General features: G+C 47.4%; 1 protein-coding gene across 4 annotated transcripts in view; it reads left to right on the top strand.

Annotated features, from left to right (window-relative positions):
* ANKRD12 (ankyrin repeat domain 12) overlaps window positions 1–16,532 on the top strand; it is a 333,910-nt gene that overhangs the window by 187,681 nt on the left and 129,697 nt on the right. For all 4 annotated transcript variants that reach the window (XM_082257365.1, XM_082257363.1, XM_082257364.1 and 1 more), the window contains 2 exons: window positions 2,233–2,379; window positions 15,496–15,696. In XM_082257365.1, the coding sequence (XP_082113491.1) occupies window positions 2,233–2,379; window positions 15,496–15,696 (348 nt within the window). The remainder of the gene's footprint in view (window positions 1–2,232; window positions 2,380–15,495; window positions 15,697–16,532) is intronic.

Raw genomic sequence — 16,532 nt, 5'->3', positions numbered from 1 at the left:
TAGCTTAGCCTCTTTAGCCCTGGAAGGTTTACCCCCTTCATGACCAGGCCATTTTTTGCAAAATGGCACTATGTTACTTTAGCCACTTAAGGACCAGAAGGTTTTACCCCCTTAATGACCAGGCCATCGTGTGACGCTGTACCCAAATAAAATAAATGTTCTTTTTTCCCCACAAATAGAGTTTTCTTTTGGTAGTATTTGATCAACTCTGCGGTTTTTATTTTTTGCGCTATAAACAAAACAAGAGTGACAATTCTGAAAAAAATAACAATATTTTTTACTTTCTGCTATAAAACATTCCCAATAAAAGAAAAAATGTAAAAATCAAATTTTTTATCAGTTTAGGCCAATTTGTATTCTGCTACATCTTTTTGGTGAAAAAACAAATCCCAATCAATGTATATTGATTGGGATAATTTTATGGAATTTTTATTTATTTTATTTTTTTAATAGTAATGGCGACTAGCGATTTTTTTTTTTTTTAGCTGGACTGCAACATTGCAGCAGACAAATTGGACACTAACTGGCCCTTTTGGGGGGAACAGTGGCACTAATACAGTGATCAGTGCTAAAAATATTCACTGTCACTGTACTAATGGCACTGGCAGGGAAGGGGTTAACACCAGGGGCGTTCAAAGGGTTAATGTGCTCCAAGGGAGTGCTTTCTAACTGGGAGGGGGGATGCTTTAACTGGGGGAAGACCGAGATCCATGATCTCAGATTTCCCCTCTCACAGAACGACGGTCTGCCTTGTTTACATAGGCAGACCGCCATTCTGCCTCTCCTGAGAACGATTGCGAGGTTCTGGTGAACATCAGGTCTACTGGACCTGCTGATTGGCTCCCACTGTGTGCAATTACAGTGGGAGCGGGTGGCTGGCGGCATGCCCACACCCCCCCCAGACCCAGTGCACGAAATTACGCAGGTACGTGATTTGGTGCAGGAGGTCCGCCTGCCGCAATATATGTGCGTGGGGAGATCCAAAAGAGTTTAAAGTGGTTCTAAGGCCTAAAGGTTTTTTTTTGTTTTTTTTTTCTACCTTACATTCTATGCATTAAGGGAAAAAAAAACATCTGTGTCTTAGGATTCCCCTTCTTATACCTATCTAAACCCAATTCCGATCCAAATCTGTGCATGACAGCAGCAGGTCTCTCCCTTCTCAGATTGATAGCAGTGGGAGCCTATGTGGCCTTGAGGATATTTGTTGTCATTTTCCTCACTGCTAATTTTAGGACGTGTGAATTTCCAAACTGTATGTATGCTGATCATAATAGAAAATCTATTTCCTTTATTTCTTGTGATATAGGGCTACCTCTCCTTGTATAGCTTCTACAACTATATTCTAGGACAGCTCCATGTGGAATTTCAAATATTGTTTATATGTATGAGATGCATTTGATTGATTTCTGTTTGATAAAAGGCAATGAATGTTACAGTCCTAAGTATATTTTACATATTTATGGGCCCGCATATGCCTGAAAGCATATGACAATGTTGCATCAACAACATTCTGATACCTGTGCCCATTCGTTTTCGATGGATCCTCAATGAGTGTCCACACATCAAAAAACATACCTGGCAATGCACCACAACACATCTACATGTCTTTTCAGATATGTGGTGTGGTGCATTGAGGGTCAGGTATGCTGTTTAGTATGTGGATTTGCATTGCGGCCCAATTGAAATGAATGTGTGCATACCCCCTCCCCCCCAATACATGCAACAATAGCATGTAGAGAAGAGATCAGATGTGATTAATAATCTGTCTCTGTCAAGCGATGCCCCTGCTGTTTTACCTGTGGGGGGCTGGGCAGCACTTTCCAGCTTACATTCCCACTGAGTAGAAGAGCATTTTAAATGAAACTGGTACTAGATGACCATTACCCAAGGAGAGTACTGCAGAAGGAAAGGTTTCCATAGCAACAGAAATCAGCTGATGCTACACATTCATTTAAGATTACAGCTCTGTGTGTGACTGTGGAAGAGACACCCTTTAAACTCTGCGACAATACTTTGCCTTTATCATGTGGTGGAGGTGTTTAATTAGTGATGTTTTTAATAAACCTTACTTTAGTTTCAGTTTGCAGTTGATGGGTGTTTTAGCTCACAAAAAGGATCTACAGAGTTTTATATTTTGTATGTATGAATTTAATTAGACTGCATATATAACTGTATAGATCTTGTGTATAGCCCAGCCTTCCTTTTTACATTTTGTACTTTCTGCAATTACAGAGAAAGAAGGACCAGAGAAAAAGAAAGTAAAGAAGGAGTCTGGAAACAAGAAATCTACTCCGGTTAACATCCTCTTCGGTTACCCGTTATCTGAACGCAAACAGATGGCACTTCTCATGCAAATGACTGCCAGGGACAACAGCCCAGGTACCTGATTTATTGCGGCCTTTAGAAGGAAAAGCAGATTGTTTACCATTCTACCTCATAATGCACAGAATGTTACATTTGTGTATGATAGAAATTGTATATCCTTAATCTGCAGCCTTACACTGCAGACGCTTGTTACCTTTGGCAGTATATGAGACGTAGCTGCTAATTTGTGGATATGCTCTTATTAATCTAAAACTGCAAGACAGTGAAGCTATTTATCATATGCAGATCAGTAATCAATAGGGAGTCTGTTAATGGATATAAAAAAGGGCAAGTACACTGACAAGGGCTCATGCACACAGGGCATTTGAATTTCTCCTCTTAAAGTCTTTTACACCTGGCAGTGAAAAGCAGCTTAAAAAAAGCGTCTAAACTCGCTTATTGCACACGTGTTTAGGCGTATCGGGTGTTTCAGTGATTATGGATTCCATTAGTCAATATTCTGGCCATTAGAATGAATGAATGCTCAAGAGCTAAACACGTCTGACTAGAGTTTTCTGGGAGTGATGGGGGTGCAGTTTAGTTCCCCCTGTCAAAGCACAATAGCACAGCAGGGGAGATCACTGTACTAACATCGCATAGTTAGTACAGCGGCTCCTACAGAGCTATCAGTTGCTGAGTTGAACGGAAAAAAACTTGTAGTGTGTACCAGGCTTTTGCTGGATAAAAAAAATTTAAATGTCTGTAAAAGGAGCATTTTTTATGCCATGTGTGCATGAGCCCCTAACCACTTGACCTCCGGTAGATTTACCCTCTTCATGACCAGGTACTGCATTACTTTAACTGACAATTGCGCGGTCATACAATACTGTACACAAATTAAATTTATATAATTTTTTTCCCCACAAATAGGGGTCGATTTTGGTGGTATTTGATCATCACTCGGGATGGTTAACATCTAGGGCTATCAAGGGGATAAAAGTGTGCCTAACCGTGCTTGGTGCATTCAGTGTGATGCTTTGCAGGTAAACAAAAACTGACACATCCCCGCTGACAGGACAGAGCTCTGTATTGTTTACATTAATAGAGGTCTGTCCTGTCATCCTCTTCACTAATAGGAAAGGTGGCAGCAGTCAATCATTGACCGATACCCACTGATTGGCTTGTGCTGTGACTAATCACAGCACAACCGGTGCACCGTTGGAGCACACCCCCACCCGTAAGTGCTGATCACATACTAGATATGTGATTCTGCGCAGGAGAGCCGCTCTGCCGACGTACTACTACGGTAGGTGGTCAGCAAGCAGTTAATTTCAGGGGGAAAACTAAACTCAATAAATCTATAATGCAACCTACTTTAGGAGATCTGTATAAAATGGTAGCCAGGAATTGAAGATGGTAAAATGCATAAAACACAGCAAAGTAATAAATTGGGGTTTACTAGTTCTTAGATGCGATGGCTCCATTAGTACTAGTAGTTTTGGTATATTCGTTATATTGGACACCACATCTCTCAATTCATGAATAATACATATTCCCTCTGGACTTTCAAGGTGCCTAATGATGAGGTGCACATTGAAGGTGCACATCAAGTGGGTACGGAGCAGAGATGTGTAAGGCCCCTTTCACACTGGCAGACCGATCGAGTCTGCCTGTCCATTTTTCAGGTGGACCCGATGAGTCCTTTAATTGTTCTCTATGGAGCGGCGCGTGTAAACGGACATGTGTCCACTGCCACCCGATCCTGTCCGTTAAAAACAGATAGATAGGGATCCATTCCACATCCGTCCAGAGGATCGGATTAGTGGATATTTGGATAGAAACGGACAGAAGGTCAGTTTCCATCCGACAGCCCCATAGAGAGCAGCGGGCTGTGTCGACTCACACACCAGTGGTGCAGACACGGACCTGTCATCCCCCCTGCTGAGCAAGCGGATCCCACTGACGGGTCTGCCCTGTGTGAAAGGGGCCTTATAGGTGTGGGTTGCAGAGATGTGCGGCAGAGTACATATAAGTGCTAGGGGGGTGTTGAGGTGTGCAGGGGAATGCAGAGTATGCTGGGAGGTGCCGAGGTGTGGGGGGGGGGGGGGCAGAGGTGTGCTGGGGGTTACAAAGGCTTGTTGGGTGTATGGAGGCCTACTGGGGGATAAAGAGAATTTTGGAGGTGCAGAAGTGTTCTGGGGAGTACAGAGAACACATGAAAGGGTCCTGCTGTGGGACCGCAATAAGGGGCCCTACGATAAGAGTAAAGGGCCCTAGATCAGTGGCAAGGGTCCCCAGGCGGGGTCAAGGGGGCCCTTTATGGTTTCTTGCATCGGGGGTCTGAAGGTTCTAGTTACTCCTCTGGCCCACATTCAAAGAATAACGTGGCATATGAATAAAGCACATACATGAAAGAAGATTGTGTATACTGACCTTTCCAGTGTAGAAGCAGGTGATAACTGAAACTGGTATACAACCCTTTGTAAAATTTTTAAAAATATCCAGAATAGGCTCCATAGCAACATAATATGGGACTGTGGAAAATCTGCCAGTATAGTGGAATAACTGCCTGAGCCGTCTTTAAGAAATGTTACAAAATGCCCCCCTTTTTCAAATAGATCCTGCCTGGAATTCTAGAGAGCAGGACTACTTGTGGAGGGTTCAGGGTGGTCACGTTTTGTAACTTTTGTATATCATTGAAGGATTTGTTGACCATTATAAATTTTTTTTTTTTTTTTTTTTTTTTTTTAATGCCGTCTTATTCGCCTATCTGGGCCTCAATAGTATGGTTGATTATTCTAGTCCACTTAGATATTACTTTCACATATTGAAAGGAGGGAAAGTACACTATATTGTCAAAAGTATTGGGACACCTGCCTTTACACACACATGAACTTTAATGGCATCCCAGTCTTAGTCCGTAGGGTTCAATATTGAGTTTGCTCACCCTTTGCAGCTATAACCGCTTCAACTCTTCTGGAAAGACTGTGCACAAGTTTTAGCAGTGTGTCTATGGGAATATTTGACCATTCTTTCAGAAGCGCGATTGTGCGGTCAGGCCCTTTGTGTTCACTGGATGAAGTGATTCATTTGATGAAGGGGGATTATTGTGTGGGGGTAACCTTAGCTTACATTTTCCTCAATAACTGGGGTATCTCTCTCTTTTTTTAGAGGGTATGAAGGAAGTGGAGAAAGGTGTGTTTATAGGGTGAATTTTGGTCATTAAAGCCTCCGCACTGGCTTTTCACTTATAACCTAATTAACAAAATGTAAATAATAAATAAAATATGTAAACTAGGACACATCCCAAACAGTGTTAAGCCAAATTCAGCTACAATTGCAGTACATTTAAAAAAGGAGCTTTACCAATGGCCACTCCATAGCATACTTGCATGTCCCAGTATACACAGACATCAGGGCAAAAAAGGCTGCTGCTTTATACACTTCCCCCACCACGGTCAGATGTGTGCCAACAGGCACCTGTGTATAACATCACCAGTAAACTGTGGCCGCTATATTGCAGTAGGTCATCCCTGAGAGCATAGATGTGCACTATTTGTGCACCTAGGGTTGCTTCCATCTTGTAGTAGAGAAAGGGCAGCAGCCATATTGCAGGAGATGAAACTCTCTAGTTGGCTTAAGGCACCTGTCCAGCCAGAAAAGGAACAGTCCCAACCTCTGACATTCAGGGTTGTAGCAGTCGTCTTGGTTACCCTGTCCTGCACCGCCCACAGTATATATTAAGAAACCCCTACCATGTATCGGGTCTCCTCAGCACATCTTTACAGCCTCCATTCCAACACAACAGGGTACAGCGGCAACCAAGATATATTTAGGCAAAACATAGAACTTAAAAAAATAATAAAGAGCGATTAAACACTATATATAATTTACAGAGCTGTGTAGTTAGTACAATATGGAAAGTGGTCGTCTTGGAGGTGTGTTTAGGGTCATTATCATATTAGAATACTGCCCTGGGGATCATGCTCTGCTTCAGTATGCTCAGAATATGTTGGCATTCATGGTTCCCCCAATGAACTGTAGCTCCCCAGTGCCAGCAGCACTCAGCAGCCCCAGACCATGACACTCCCACCACCATGCTTGACTGTGCTTGACTGTAGGCAAGACACACTTGTCTTTGTACTCCTCACCTGGTTGGCGCCACACACGCTTGACACCATCTGAACCACATAAGTTTATCTTGGTCTCATCAGACCACAGGACATGGTTCCAGTAATACATGTCCGTAGTCTGCTTGTCTTCAGCAAACTGTTTGCGGGCTTTCTTGTGCATCATCTTTAGAAGATGTTTCCTTCTGAAACAACAGCAATGCAGACCAATTTGATGCAGTGTGCGGTGTATGGTCTGAGCACTGACAGGCTGACCCCCCCTGCCCCTTCAACCTCTGCAGCAATGCTGGCAGCACTCATGCGTCTATTTCCCAAAGACAACCTCTGGATATGACGCTGAGCATGTGCACTCAACTTCTTCGGTCGACCATGGCGAAGCCTGTTCTGAGTGGAACCTGTCCTGTTAAACCACTGTATGGTCTTGGCCACCGTGCTGCAGCTCAGTTTCAGGGTCTTCTTCTAGCCTAGGCCATCTTTATGTAGAGCAACAATTCTTTTTCTCTTACGTCCTCCGACAGTCGCCGCCATCTTCATATTCGTCACAATGGGGTATTAGACTTTGCTCCGTAGGAGTAGCTAGGCAACAGAATATGTCAATATTAAAGCTTTTAACACATCCCCACCCCAGGGGGTGGTCCCCTCAGTCTATACCCTCCTGCTTCCTGTTTCCTGCTTCAGTTTCAATGTCTAGCTTGTCAGGAGTAGCTGGATCTCTCTATGCTGGGGCATTTTGTCTCAGCCTTTTATCTTCTTTTTTGATTTTTGTTTGAGTTTTTTCTCTCTCTTTACTTAGCTGTTCTTTTTGTCAGCATTAGTTAGTTCTTCTGATGAAGAGGATTCGTGCGGGCTGGGTCTCGGGCTGATCCCCCTGGTCGCAGGTTGTGGGTCAGTGGCTTCCCAGCCTGCCATCGAGCGTTCAGCTAGCTAACGCTCCTGGCACAGTGAACGACCCATCCCTGTTCGGTGCAGGGATGATTGGTGAGGTGGCTACCTCACTGGACGCTGTGCGGTTTCTTAACCCCGATTTTTTGCGTCCTGGATGCGACTCTCCCTGCCTCATGCGCAGCGGCTTGTTCGCCTGTGCGGGTTCCCCACGCCATTAGGAGGTAAGTGTATCTATGTGGGGACCTGTCTGTTGGGGGGGTGTCTGTCTGGGACTGTGTTACCCTGCCTGTGTTTCACACTATTGAAATCCCTGTCTCTCTGGCTGCATGCTGTGGGCTACAAGGAGGGGGGGCTGTGCTGCACTGTCTGTGTCAGTTTGTGTATGTGTGAACGGCTGTGTGCTGTGGGGCATGATTATTATCATGTTTGGGGCACTTTCAGCGACCGCTGCGGCGGTCCGCCATGTTTTTACATGCTATGCTGTGTTTAGTCCACCTCGCTGAGGTGGAGGAGCGGCGGTTTCGGCGCCATTTTGGCAGCGCTCGCTCCGGCCGCATGGTATCACTGCGGGCGGCCATTTTCTTGTAGCCTTCCATAGGCTTTCATGGAGCGCCCTGTGTTGCATCGCTTCCTCTCCCTGGGTGCACCGATCGAGGCGCAGCAGCAGCGATGGTCTCTACAGGTTTTTACCTCCCTATCCCTTTATCCTTGCCTGTGTTGAGCCTTTTTCTCCCGGGGGGTAAAAATTGTGCCAGTGTGTGTGTGCGGTGGGCAGCGCTCGCCGCGCTTGTTTAAGGGGCAGTTAACCCTTTACTTTCCGGCTTATCATTGGGGCAATGGATTCTCAGGGAAACTGATTTCCTACCACTTGGTGGGTGACCAAGGGCTGTTTTCCCCCCCAAGGGGGGATTTGGCTGCGGTTGTGTCTAATCTTGCTGCTCGGGTGCTAATGCTTGTGGCTGCTCAATCCACACAACGAACCAGAGTTTTCAATCTCCTCTGATCAGAGGGTGCTGGTGATGGGGCTGCTTTAGCTGGGGTCTCCTTATCGGGGTCCCGTTCCTCCCTGGGTCTTGTGGGGTCCGGGGTGGAGTCTGAGGTAGAAGGGGTGGATAATTCTCCCCCTGGCTCGCCTGAAGAGCTTGCACTCATGGATGAATTGGTTGCTTCTATCAAGCAAACACTGCGTTTACGGGTTGAACCATGTCCTCCTGCTGCCCTGGCAGCTTATGGGATGCAGAAAGACGCAAGACATCGCAGGTCTTTCCCTGCACTGATGATTTTCAGCGCACTGTTAAGAAACAATGGTGCAATATACGCAAGCCTTTTGCTGTACCAAGTAGGTTCAAGCTGCGTTGTCCTGTCACGCCCGCTACTGATGAGCGGTGGTGTGTGCCACCTCAGGTGGATCACGCGGTGGCGGTTTTGTATAGGTCCACTGCGATTCCTGCTGAGGATACCCCGGTGTTCCGGGATGCTACGGGCAGGAGGCTGGAGTCTCTTGCCCGTCATTCTTACTCTATTACGGGTTCTATGCTAAAGGCTCTATTTGCTTCGCTTATGGCAGCCCAGGCTGTCGCGAATTGGACGCAGGTACTCAGGCGCGTCCTGGTGGCTGATTCAGCCTCACCGGCGACATTGGATTTGGTGGATCAAATCCATCAGGGTGTCATGTATTTGTGTGATGCGGACCTGGATATAGTACCGTTGGCTGCACGTGTACACAGTGTGGCGGTATTGTCTCGCCGCCTGGTTTGGTTGAAGTGTTGGTCTGTGGACCAATCTTCGCGCAAGACCTTAGCCAATCTGCCCTATGATGGCTCTCGCCTTTTTGACGAATCCTTGGATGCACTGATAAAGGGGGTCACGGGTGGTGAGAGCACGCTCCTGCCCCATTCCCACCAGGCTAAGGCTGCTCATGGTATGAAGCATGCTTTTTTTCGGCCCTCTCAGGGGTCCTTTCGTGCCTTTCGGTCGCCCTATAGGGGCAAACCATTCATAGGCCAAGGCTCCCAAAAGAAGCTGTGGTCAGGTAAGCATAAGTCCGGCCAGTCCGGATCCGCTGCCCATAACAATGCGGCCTGAAGGGGCGCCCTCACCCAGTTCTGGGGTGGGGGGGACGCTTGCTCGGTTTTTCTTCAACCCTGGTTGGCCCGTGTTAGGGACAGGTGGGTTCAGGAACTCGTTCGTTCTGGTTACAAGATCGAGTTTTCTCTCCCGGCCGGAGAGCAGATTTTTTCCCTCAGGTGGTTCCGGTGCCTCATCGGGACAGATTTCGGGGGTTCTCTTCCAATCTGTTCACTGTGCCCAAGGAGGAGGGCAGGGTACGTCCAATTCTGGACTTACAGGCTCTGAACCGCTTGTGCGGGTTCGCAAGTTCCGCATGGAATCCCTGCGGTCGGTGGTGGCTGCCCTGGTTCCAGGGGAATTCATGGCTTCCATCGACTTGAAGGATGCGTGCCTTCACATCCCGTTTTTCGAGGGTCACCAGAGGTGACTTCGATTTGCCATTGCCAATTCGTGGCGTTACCTTTTGGTCTCGCTTCGGCTCCACGGGTTTTTTCGCCGAGGTGCTTGCACCGGTTTCTGGCTTTGTTGAGAGCCCAGGGCATCTCTGTCCTGGGGTATCTGGAAGTTATTCTGGTTCGGTCTGCGACCAGCCAGGGTCTGGAGGAGGACCTGTCCTTCACGATGCTGACTCTCAGGAGTTTGATTGGGCGATTGATTTTCCATAGTCGACGCTGTGTCCGTCGATTCGTCTTCCCTACCTGGGAATGATTCTTGACTCGGTCCAGGAGAAGGTCTTCCTACCGGACGACAAACTCAGGATTCTTCAGGAGAAGTCAGGTCCCTCAGGGACGTTCCGTGCTCGTCACTCCGGACGCGCATGAGATGTCTGGGATTGATGGTCTCGGCTTTCGAGGCGATTCCCTTCGCCCAGTTTCACACTCGGGGTCTCCAAGCGGAGATCCTGTCCAGGTGGGACGGGCGACCGCAATCTCTGGATCCGGATTTCGTTGGGCCATCGCACCAGAAGGGTTCTTCTGTGGTGGCTCCAGTCCCCGACGGTGTCAGGGGGCAAGTCTTTTCGTCCTCTCTCATGGACGGTGGTCACCACGGATGCCAGCCTGTCGGGCTGGGGTGGTGTTCTGGGCGTTCTGTCCGCCCAGGGAACTTGGTCGGAGGCGGAATCCTCCCTTCCGGTCAGCATTCTGGAATTGCGTGCGATGAATCTCTGCCTTCAACGTTGGCCGGACAGGCTGCAGGGCTTTCCGGTTCGGGTGCAGACGGACATTGCCACGGCGCTGGCTTACGTCATTCGCCAAGGGGGCACCAAGTGGACCCGGGTAGCTCGGGAAGTGGCCGACATTCTGTCTTGGGCCGAGACGCATGTCCCGGCGATATCGGCGGTTCACATTCCGGGGGTGGAGAACTGGCGGCCGGATTATCTGATGCCGCCAGTCCCTGGACCAGGGGGAATGGCCCCTCCATCCGGGTGTTCTCCAGATGTTGAGCGCGACGCAGGTTCTTCCGGAGGTGGACCTGTTCGCGTCTCGTCTGAACAGCAAGGTGAACGGGTTCGTGGCAAGGCCACGCGATCCTCGGGCAGACGCGTCAGACGCGTTGGTAGCTCCGTGGCATCAGTACCGACTGATGTATGCGTTTTCACCGTTTCAATTGCTGCCCAGGTTCCTTCGCAGGTTGGTCTCGGAACCAAAACACAGTGATTCTTGTGACACCGGACTGGCCTCGCCGGTCCTGGTACGCAGACCTCGTGCATTTGGCGGTCGACGCCCCGTGGCGTCTGCCTCTTCGGGAAGATCTCCGGTCTCAAGGGCTGATATTTCATCCTGCCTTGCAGTCGCTGGCTTTGCCGGCCTGGCTGTTGAAACCGAGGTCCTGAGGGATAGGGGTCTCTCCCCTGAGGTCATTCACACTTTGATCGACGCGAGGAATTTTTCCTCGGGGTAGGTCTTTTACCGTATTTCGGAGGCCTATTTTGCCTGGTGTGAGTTCAGGGGGTCTTCACCTCGCCCGTGGTCGGTGTCTGGGGTGTTGTCCTTCCTTCGAAAGGGTGTTGACAGCGTTTGGCGCTGGCTACGATCAAGGGTCAGGTGTCTGCAATGGCCGTTCTTTTTTCAACTTCCTATGGCATCTGTCTCCTTTATTGGCACTTTTGTTCGGGGGCATCTGGTCCCTCCTAGGAGGGTGCCTCTGCCTCCTTGGGACTGAAATCTTGTTCTGTCCGTGTTACAACATGGTCCTTTTTGAACGGATCGGGTAGATCTCGTTGTCTATGTTGTCCTAGAAGGTCACCTTTTTTGGTGGCGATCAATTCGGCTCGCAGAGTGTCGGAGCTAGCAGCTTGTCCTGCCATTGTCCGTATCTGGTCACTCACTTGGTTAAGGTGGTCTTGCGACCTAACCCTTCTTTTTTTCCGAAGAGGGTTTCGGAATTTCACCTCAATGAGGACATTGTCTTGCCTTCGCCTTGCGCGAAGTCTAAACATTCGGAGGAGGTGGTGTTGCACTCCTTGGATGCTGTTCATGGCGATTAGGGTTTACCTAAAATCGTCTGAATCTTTTCACAAGTCGGATTCTTTGTTTGTCCTTCCGGGGGTCCTCGGAAGGGCGTAGCGGCGTCGGCTTCTGCCGTCGCCAATTGGTTCAGACAGGCCGTTGAACAGGCCTATGCTTTGCGGGGAAAAGTTTCCCCTATGTCTGTGAGGGCGCACTCTACCAGATCTCTGAGTACGTCTTGGGCCTGTCGTCATGGGGCTTCTGTGGCCCAGGTGTGTAGGGCGGCGACTTGGTCGACCGTGCACACCTTCACTCTGTTCCACAGAGTGGATGTTCAAGCATCGGCAGATGCTTTCTTTGGCCGCAAGGTTCTTAGTGCGGCGGTCCCTTAGGGTCCCTGGTTTTGGTCCTTTGGGCTGTTTGGGATTTCTCTGTATCCCTGGGTTATTTGTTTTTTTCCTGGGTTATTGCTCCCGTTGAGCAAATTTTTTCTCGTGTTGCCCAGCTGGTTTCCTTCCTTTGGTAAGGTTACTTTCTTGATGTGGAGACTGCGTTGCCTTTAGGCGCGGCTGCGTTTCCCACCCCTCATGTTTGCACTGCTTTGGGACGTCCCCATTGTGACGAATATGAAGATGGCGGCGACCGTCGGAGGACGTAAGAGAAAACGGAATTTTTGTAAAATCTTACCTGTAAAATTCCTTTCTCTGAGTCCTCCGACAGTCGCCGCCCCCGCCCCTCTTTTGGGGTTTAGGTACTCTACTGCTATTCCACTGAAACTGAAGCAGGAAACAGGAAGCAGGAGGGTATAGACTGAGGGGACCACCCCCTGGGGTGGGGATATGTTGAAAGCTTTAATATTGACATATTCTGTTGCCTAGCTACTCCTACGGAGAAAAGTCTAATACCCCATTGTGACGAATATGAAGATGGCGGCGACTGTCGGAGGACTCAGAGAAAGGAATTTTACAGGTAAGATTTTACAAAAATTCTGTTTTTTCAGACCTCCAGAGAGTTCTTTGCCATGAGGTGCGATGTTGAACTTTCAGTGACCAGTATGAGAGAGGGCGAGCGATAACACCAAATTTTCCATACTTGCTCCCCATAAACACCTGAGACCTTGTAACACTAACGAGTCACATGACACTGGGGAGGGAAAATGGCTAATTGGGCCCAATTTGAACTTTTTCACTTAGGGGTGTACTCACTTTTGTTGCCAGCAGTTTAGACATTAATGTCTGTGTGTTGAGTTATGTTGAGGGGACAGCAAATTTACACTGTTATACAAGCTGTACACTCACTACTTTACATTGTAGAAAAGTGTCGTTTCTTCAGTGTTGTTACATGAAAAGATACAAAATATTTACAAAAATGTGAGGGGTGTACTCACTTTTGTGAGATACTGTATAAACATATACATATACACACACACACACACACACACACACACACACACACACACACACACACACACACACACACACACACACACACACACACACACACACACACACACACACACACACACACACACACACACACACACACACACACACACACACACACACACACACACACACACACATTGTACGTGTGTGTGTCTATATATACTTTCTAATTCTTTGACTAAAAGCTTTGACTTCAAAGAGCATGGAGATTGCATAGAGCTCCACCTGCTGGCTGTAAAAGGTAATATTGAAATTATCCTTTGGAATATTTCCAATTTACAGTATCTCACAAAAGTAAGAACAGCCCTCACATTTTTGTAAATATTTTATTATATCTATGTGACAACACTGAAGAAATTACCCTTTGCTATAATGTAAAGTAGTGAGTGTACAGCTTGTATAACAGTGTAAGCCATTATTATCTAAACCACTGGCAACAAAAGTGAGTACACCCCTATGTGAAAATATCCAAATTGGGCCCAATTAGCCATTTTCCCTCCCCGGTGTCATGTGACTCGCTAGTGTTACAACTTGGGTCTCAGGCGTGAATGGGGAGCAGGTGTGTTAAATTTGGTGTTATCATTCTCATACTAGTCACTGGAAGTTCAATACGGCACCTCATGGCAAAGAACTCTCTGAGCATCTGAAAAAAGAATTGTTGCTCTACATACAGATGGCCTAGGGCGCCAGTGATGGTGAACCTTGGCACCCCAGATGTTTTGGAATTACATTTCCCATGATGCTCAACTACACTGCAGAGTTCATGAGCATCATGGTAAATGTAGTTCCAATGGGGTGCCAAGGTTCGCCATTACTGGAGATTGCCAAGACCCTAAAAGTGAGCTGCAACACGGTGGCCAAGACCATACAGTGGTTTAACAAGACAGGTTCCACTCAGAACAGGCCTCGCCCTGGTCGACCAAAGAGGTTGAGTACACGTGCCTGTCGGCATCATATCCAAAAGGTTGTCTTTTGGAAATAGACATATGAGTGCTGCCAGCATTGCTGCAGAGGTTGAAGGGGTGGGGGTCAGCCTGTCAGTGCTCAGATCATACGCCGCACACTGCATCAAATTGGTCTGCATGGCTGTCATCCCAGAAGGAAGCCTCTTCTAAAGATGATGCACAAGAAAGCCTGCAAACAGTTTGCTGAAGACAAGCAGACTAAGGACACGGATTACTGGAACCATGCCCTGTGGTCTGATGAGACCAAGATAAACTTAGTTGGTTCAGATGGTGTCAAGCGTGTGTGGCGGGCAACCAGGTGAGGAATACAAAGACAAGTGTGTCTTGCCTACAGTCAAGCATGGTGGTAGGAGTGTCATGGACTGGGGCTGCATGAGTGCTGCCAGCACTGGGGAGCTACAGTTTATCGAGGGAACCATGAATGCTAACATGTACTGTGACATACTGAAGCAGAGCATGATCCCCAGGGCAGTATTCCAACATAACAACCCCAAACACACCTCCAAGATGACCACTGCCTTGCTAAAGAAGCTGAGCGTTTAGGTGATGGACTGGCCAAGCATGTCTCCAGACCTAAACCCTATTGAGCATCTGTGGGGCATCCTCAAACAGAAGGTGGAGGAGCGCAAGGTCTCTAACATCCACCAGCTCTGTGATGTCATCAAGAAGGAGTGGAAGAGGACTCCAGTGGTAACCTGTGAAGCTCTGGTGAACTCCATGCCCAAGAGGGTTAAGGCAGTGCTGGAAAATAATGGTGGCCACACAAACAATTGACACTTTGGGCCCAATTTGGACATTACTGAACTGAAAATCACTGCGTCAGCCTAGTTAATGGTTATTTAGGAACTGTCCACCTTTTGCCAGAATTTTTGGCAAAAATACTGTTGGGTAGTAAGTGTTTTCTTTTTTTTTTTTTTGTGGTGTGAAAAAAGAAATGAAATAAATGTAGCCAAATAGTCTTAAACATGTTTTCTTGATTTTTAAGAAATAGTTCTCTCTCCCTCTGTGAACTGAAGGACAGGTGCCCTTTAGCAGATACAGCCGTATCTGGTCAGAGTTCGGATGTAACTATCCTCTGTGGTTTAAATAAAGTATCTTGGTTGGAACTCAAAGTGCGGCCCAGCTCAGCATAGTTGGCAGATGAGCAGCAGAGAACTGCTGCTTTATGGAACACTTTTTTTTTTTTTTTTTTTACCTGCTAGTTGCTTTATATTCAAATTGCTTCCATATGTTTTCATATCCACAGACTCTACTCCAAATCATCCTTCGCAAGCAACACCAACTCAAAAGAAAACCCCCACATCTTCCACAAGGCAGAAGGACAAAGTTAATAAAAGAAATGAACGTGGAGAAACTCCTTTGCATATGGCGGCTATACGAGGAGACCTTAGTCAAGTGAAAGAGCTCATTCGTCTTGGTGCAAATGTGAATGTTAAAGATTTTGCAGGTAATAATGTCAGTAAGCAATGTTTTAGACACCTTTGTTGCAATACAAGAGAAAACTCTCTTTTTCAGCGAGGCAGCACACTCAAGAGTTGAGACAACGGGGTGAGGGCGGGCAGGAGGAGCCACTACCCCGGGCGCACTGCTTTTATATGGGGCGTCACATGTCAAGTATCCTCCAACAGCTACAGGCTGACAGGAGTATTGACTGCATCATCACTACTCCTGTCACTTAGGTGCTGGAAGTGGGGAACCAATGCTATAGGATGGGGAGAGAGTCAGTAGGTGTGGGTTCCATTCTTTCTCCCCCCTTTCAGCGCCAGCTTCCTGTCATTGCAGCGTTCCTGTATGCATGTAAACACAGTCAGTGCCTTTGGTAATACAGAAGTGCTGTCAGATCAGGAGTGAGCAGGGTTTGCTTACCTCCATTTTTCAGCTGCCATTTTACATGCCTGGCCACCTCCTCCCTAGACTACTCCTGTGCCTGCATCAGAAATATATGGGTTAGCAATATGACAACTCTCATGTATTAATAAGCTAAAGTGAATACAATGGTGACTCGCCAACACAAGCATGCAACCAGTATTAACACTGCAGAAGTTGTGATTTTTAACTCCTTTTTTTCCTAACATATTAACTATATAAAACCTAATTAATAGCTGGGTGTTCGAATATATAAAAAAAAAACCTCTACTTCTCCTTAATCTGTGCAAATACATGCTTCACTGTGACTGGCATGCATGCTTTGCCCTTTGTTTTGCCTCTAGCCGATCTGATGCTATCTAATATCTATGTAAGGAAGATCGGCAGAGGCTGTGAACACATAGCAGGAAGTAGGTC

The sequence above is a fragment of the Pelophylax lessonae genome (assembly GCF_965119305.1).
Source record: "Pelophylax lessonae genome assembly, chromosome: 5".
In the NCBI taxonomy this organism is placed as follows: domain Eukaryota; kingdom Metazoa; phylum Chordata; class Amphibia; order Anura; family Ranidae; genus Pelophylax; species Pelophylax lessonae.
The sequence above is the reverse complement of the archived record's forward strand: the minus strand, read 5'-3'. Positions and strand labels throughout refer to the sequence as shown.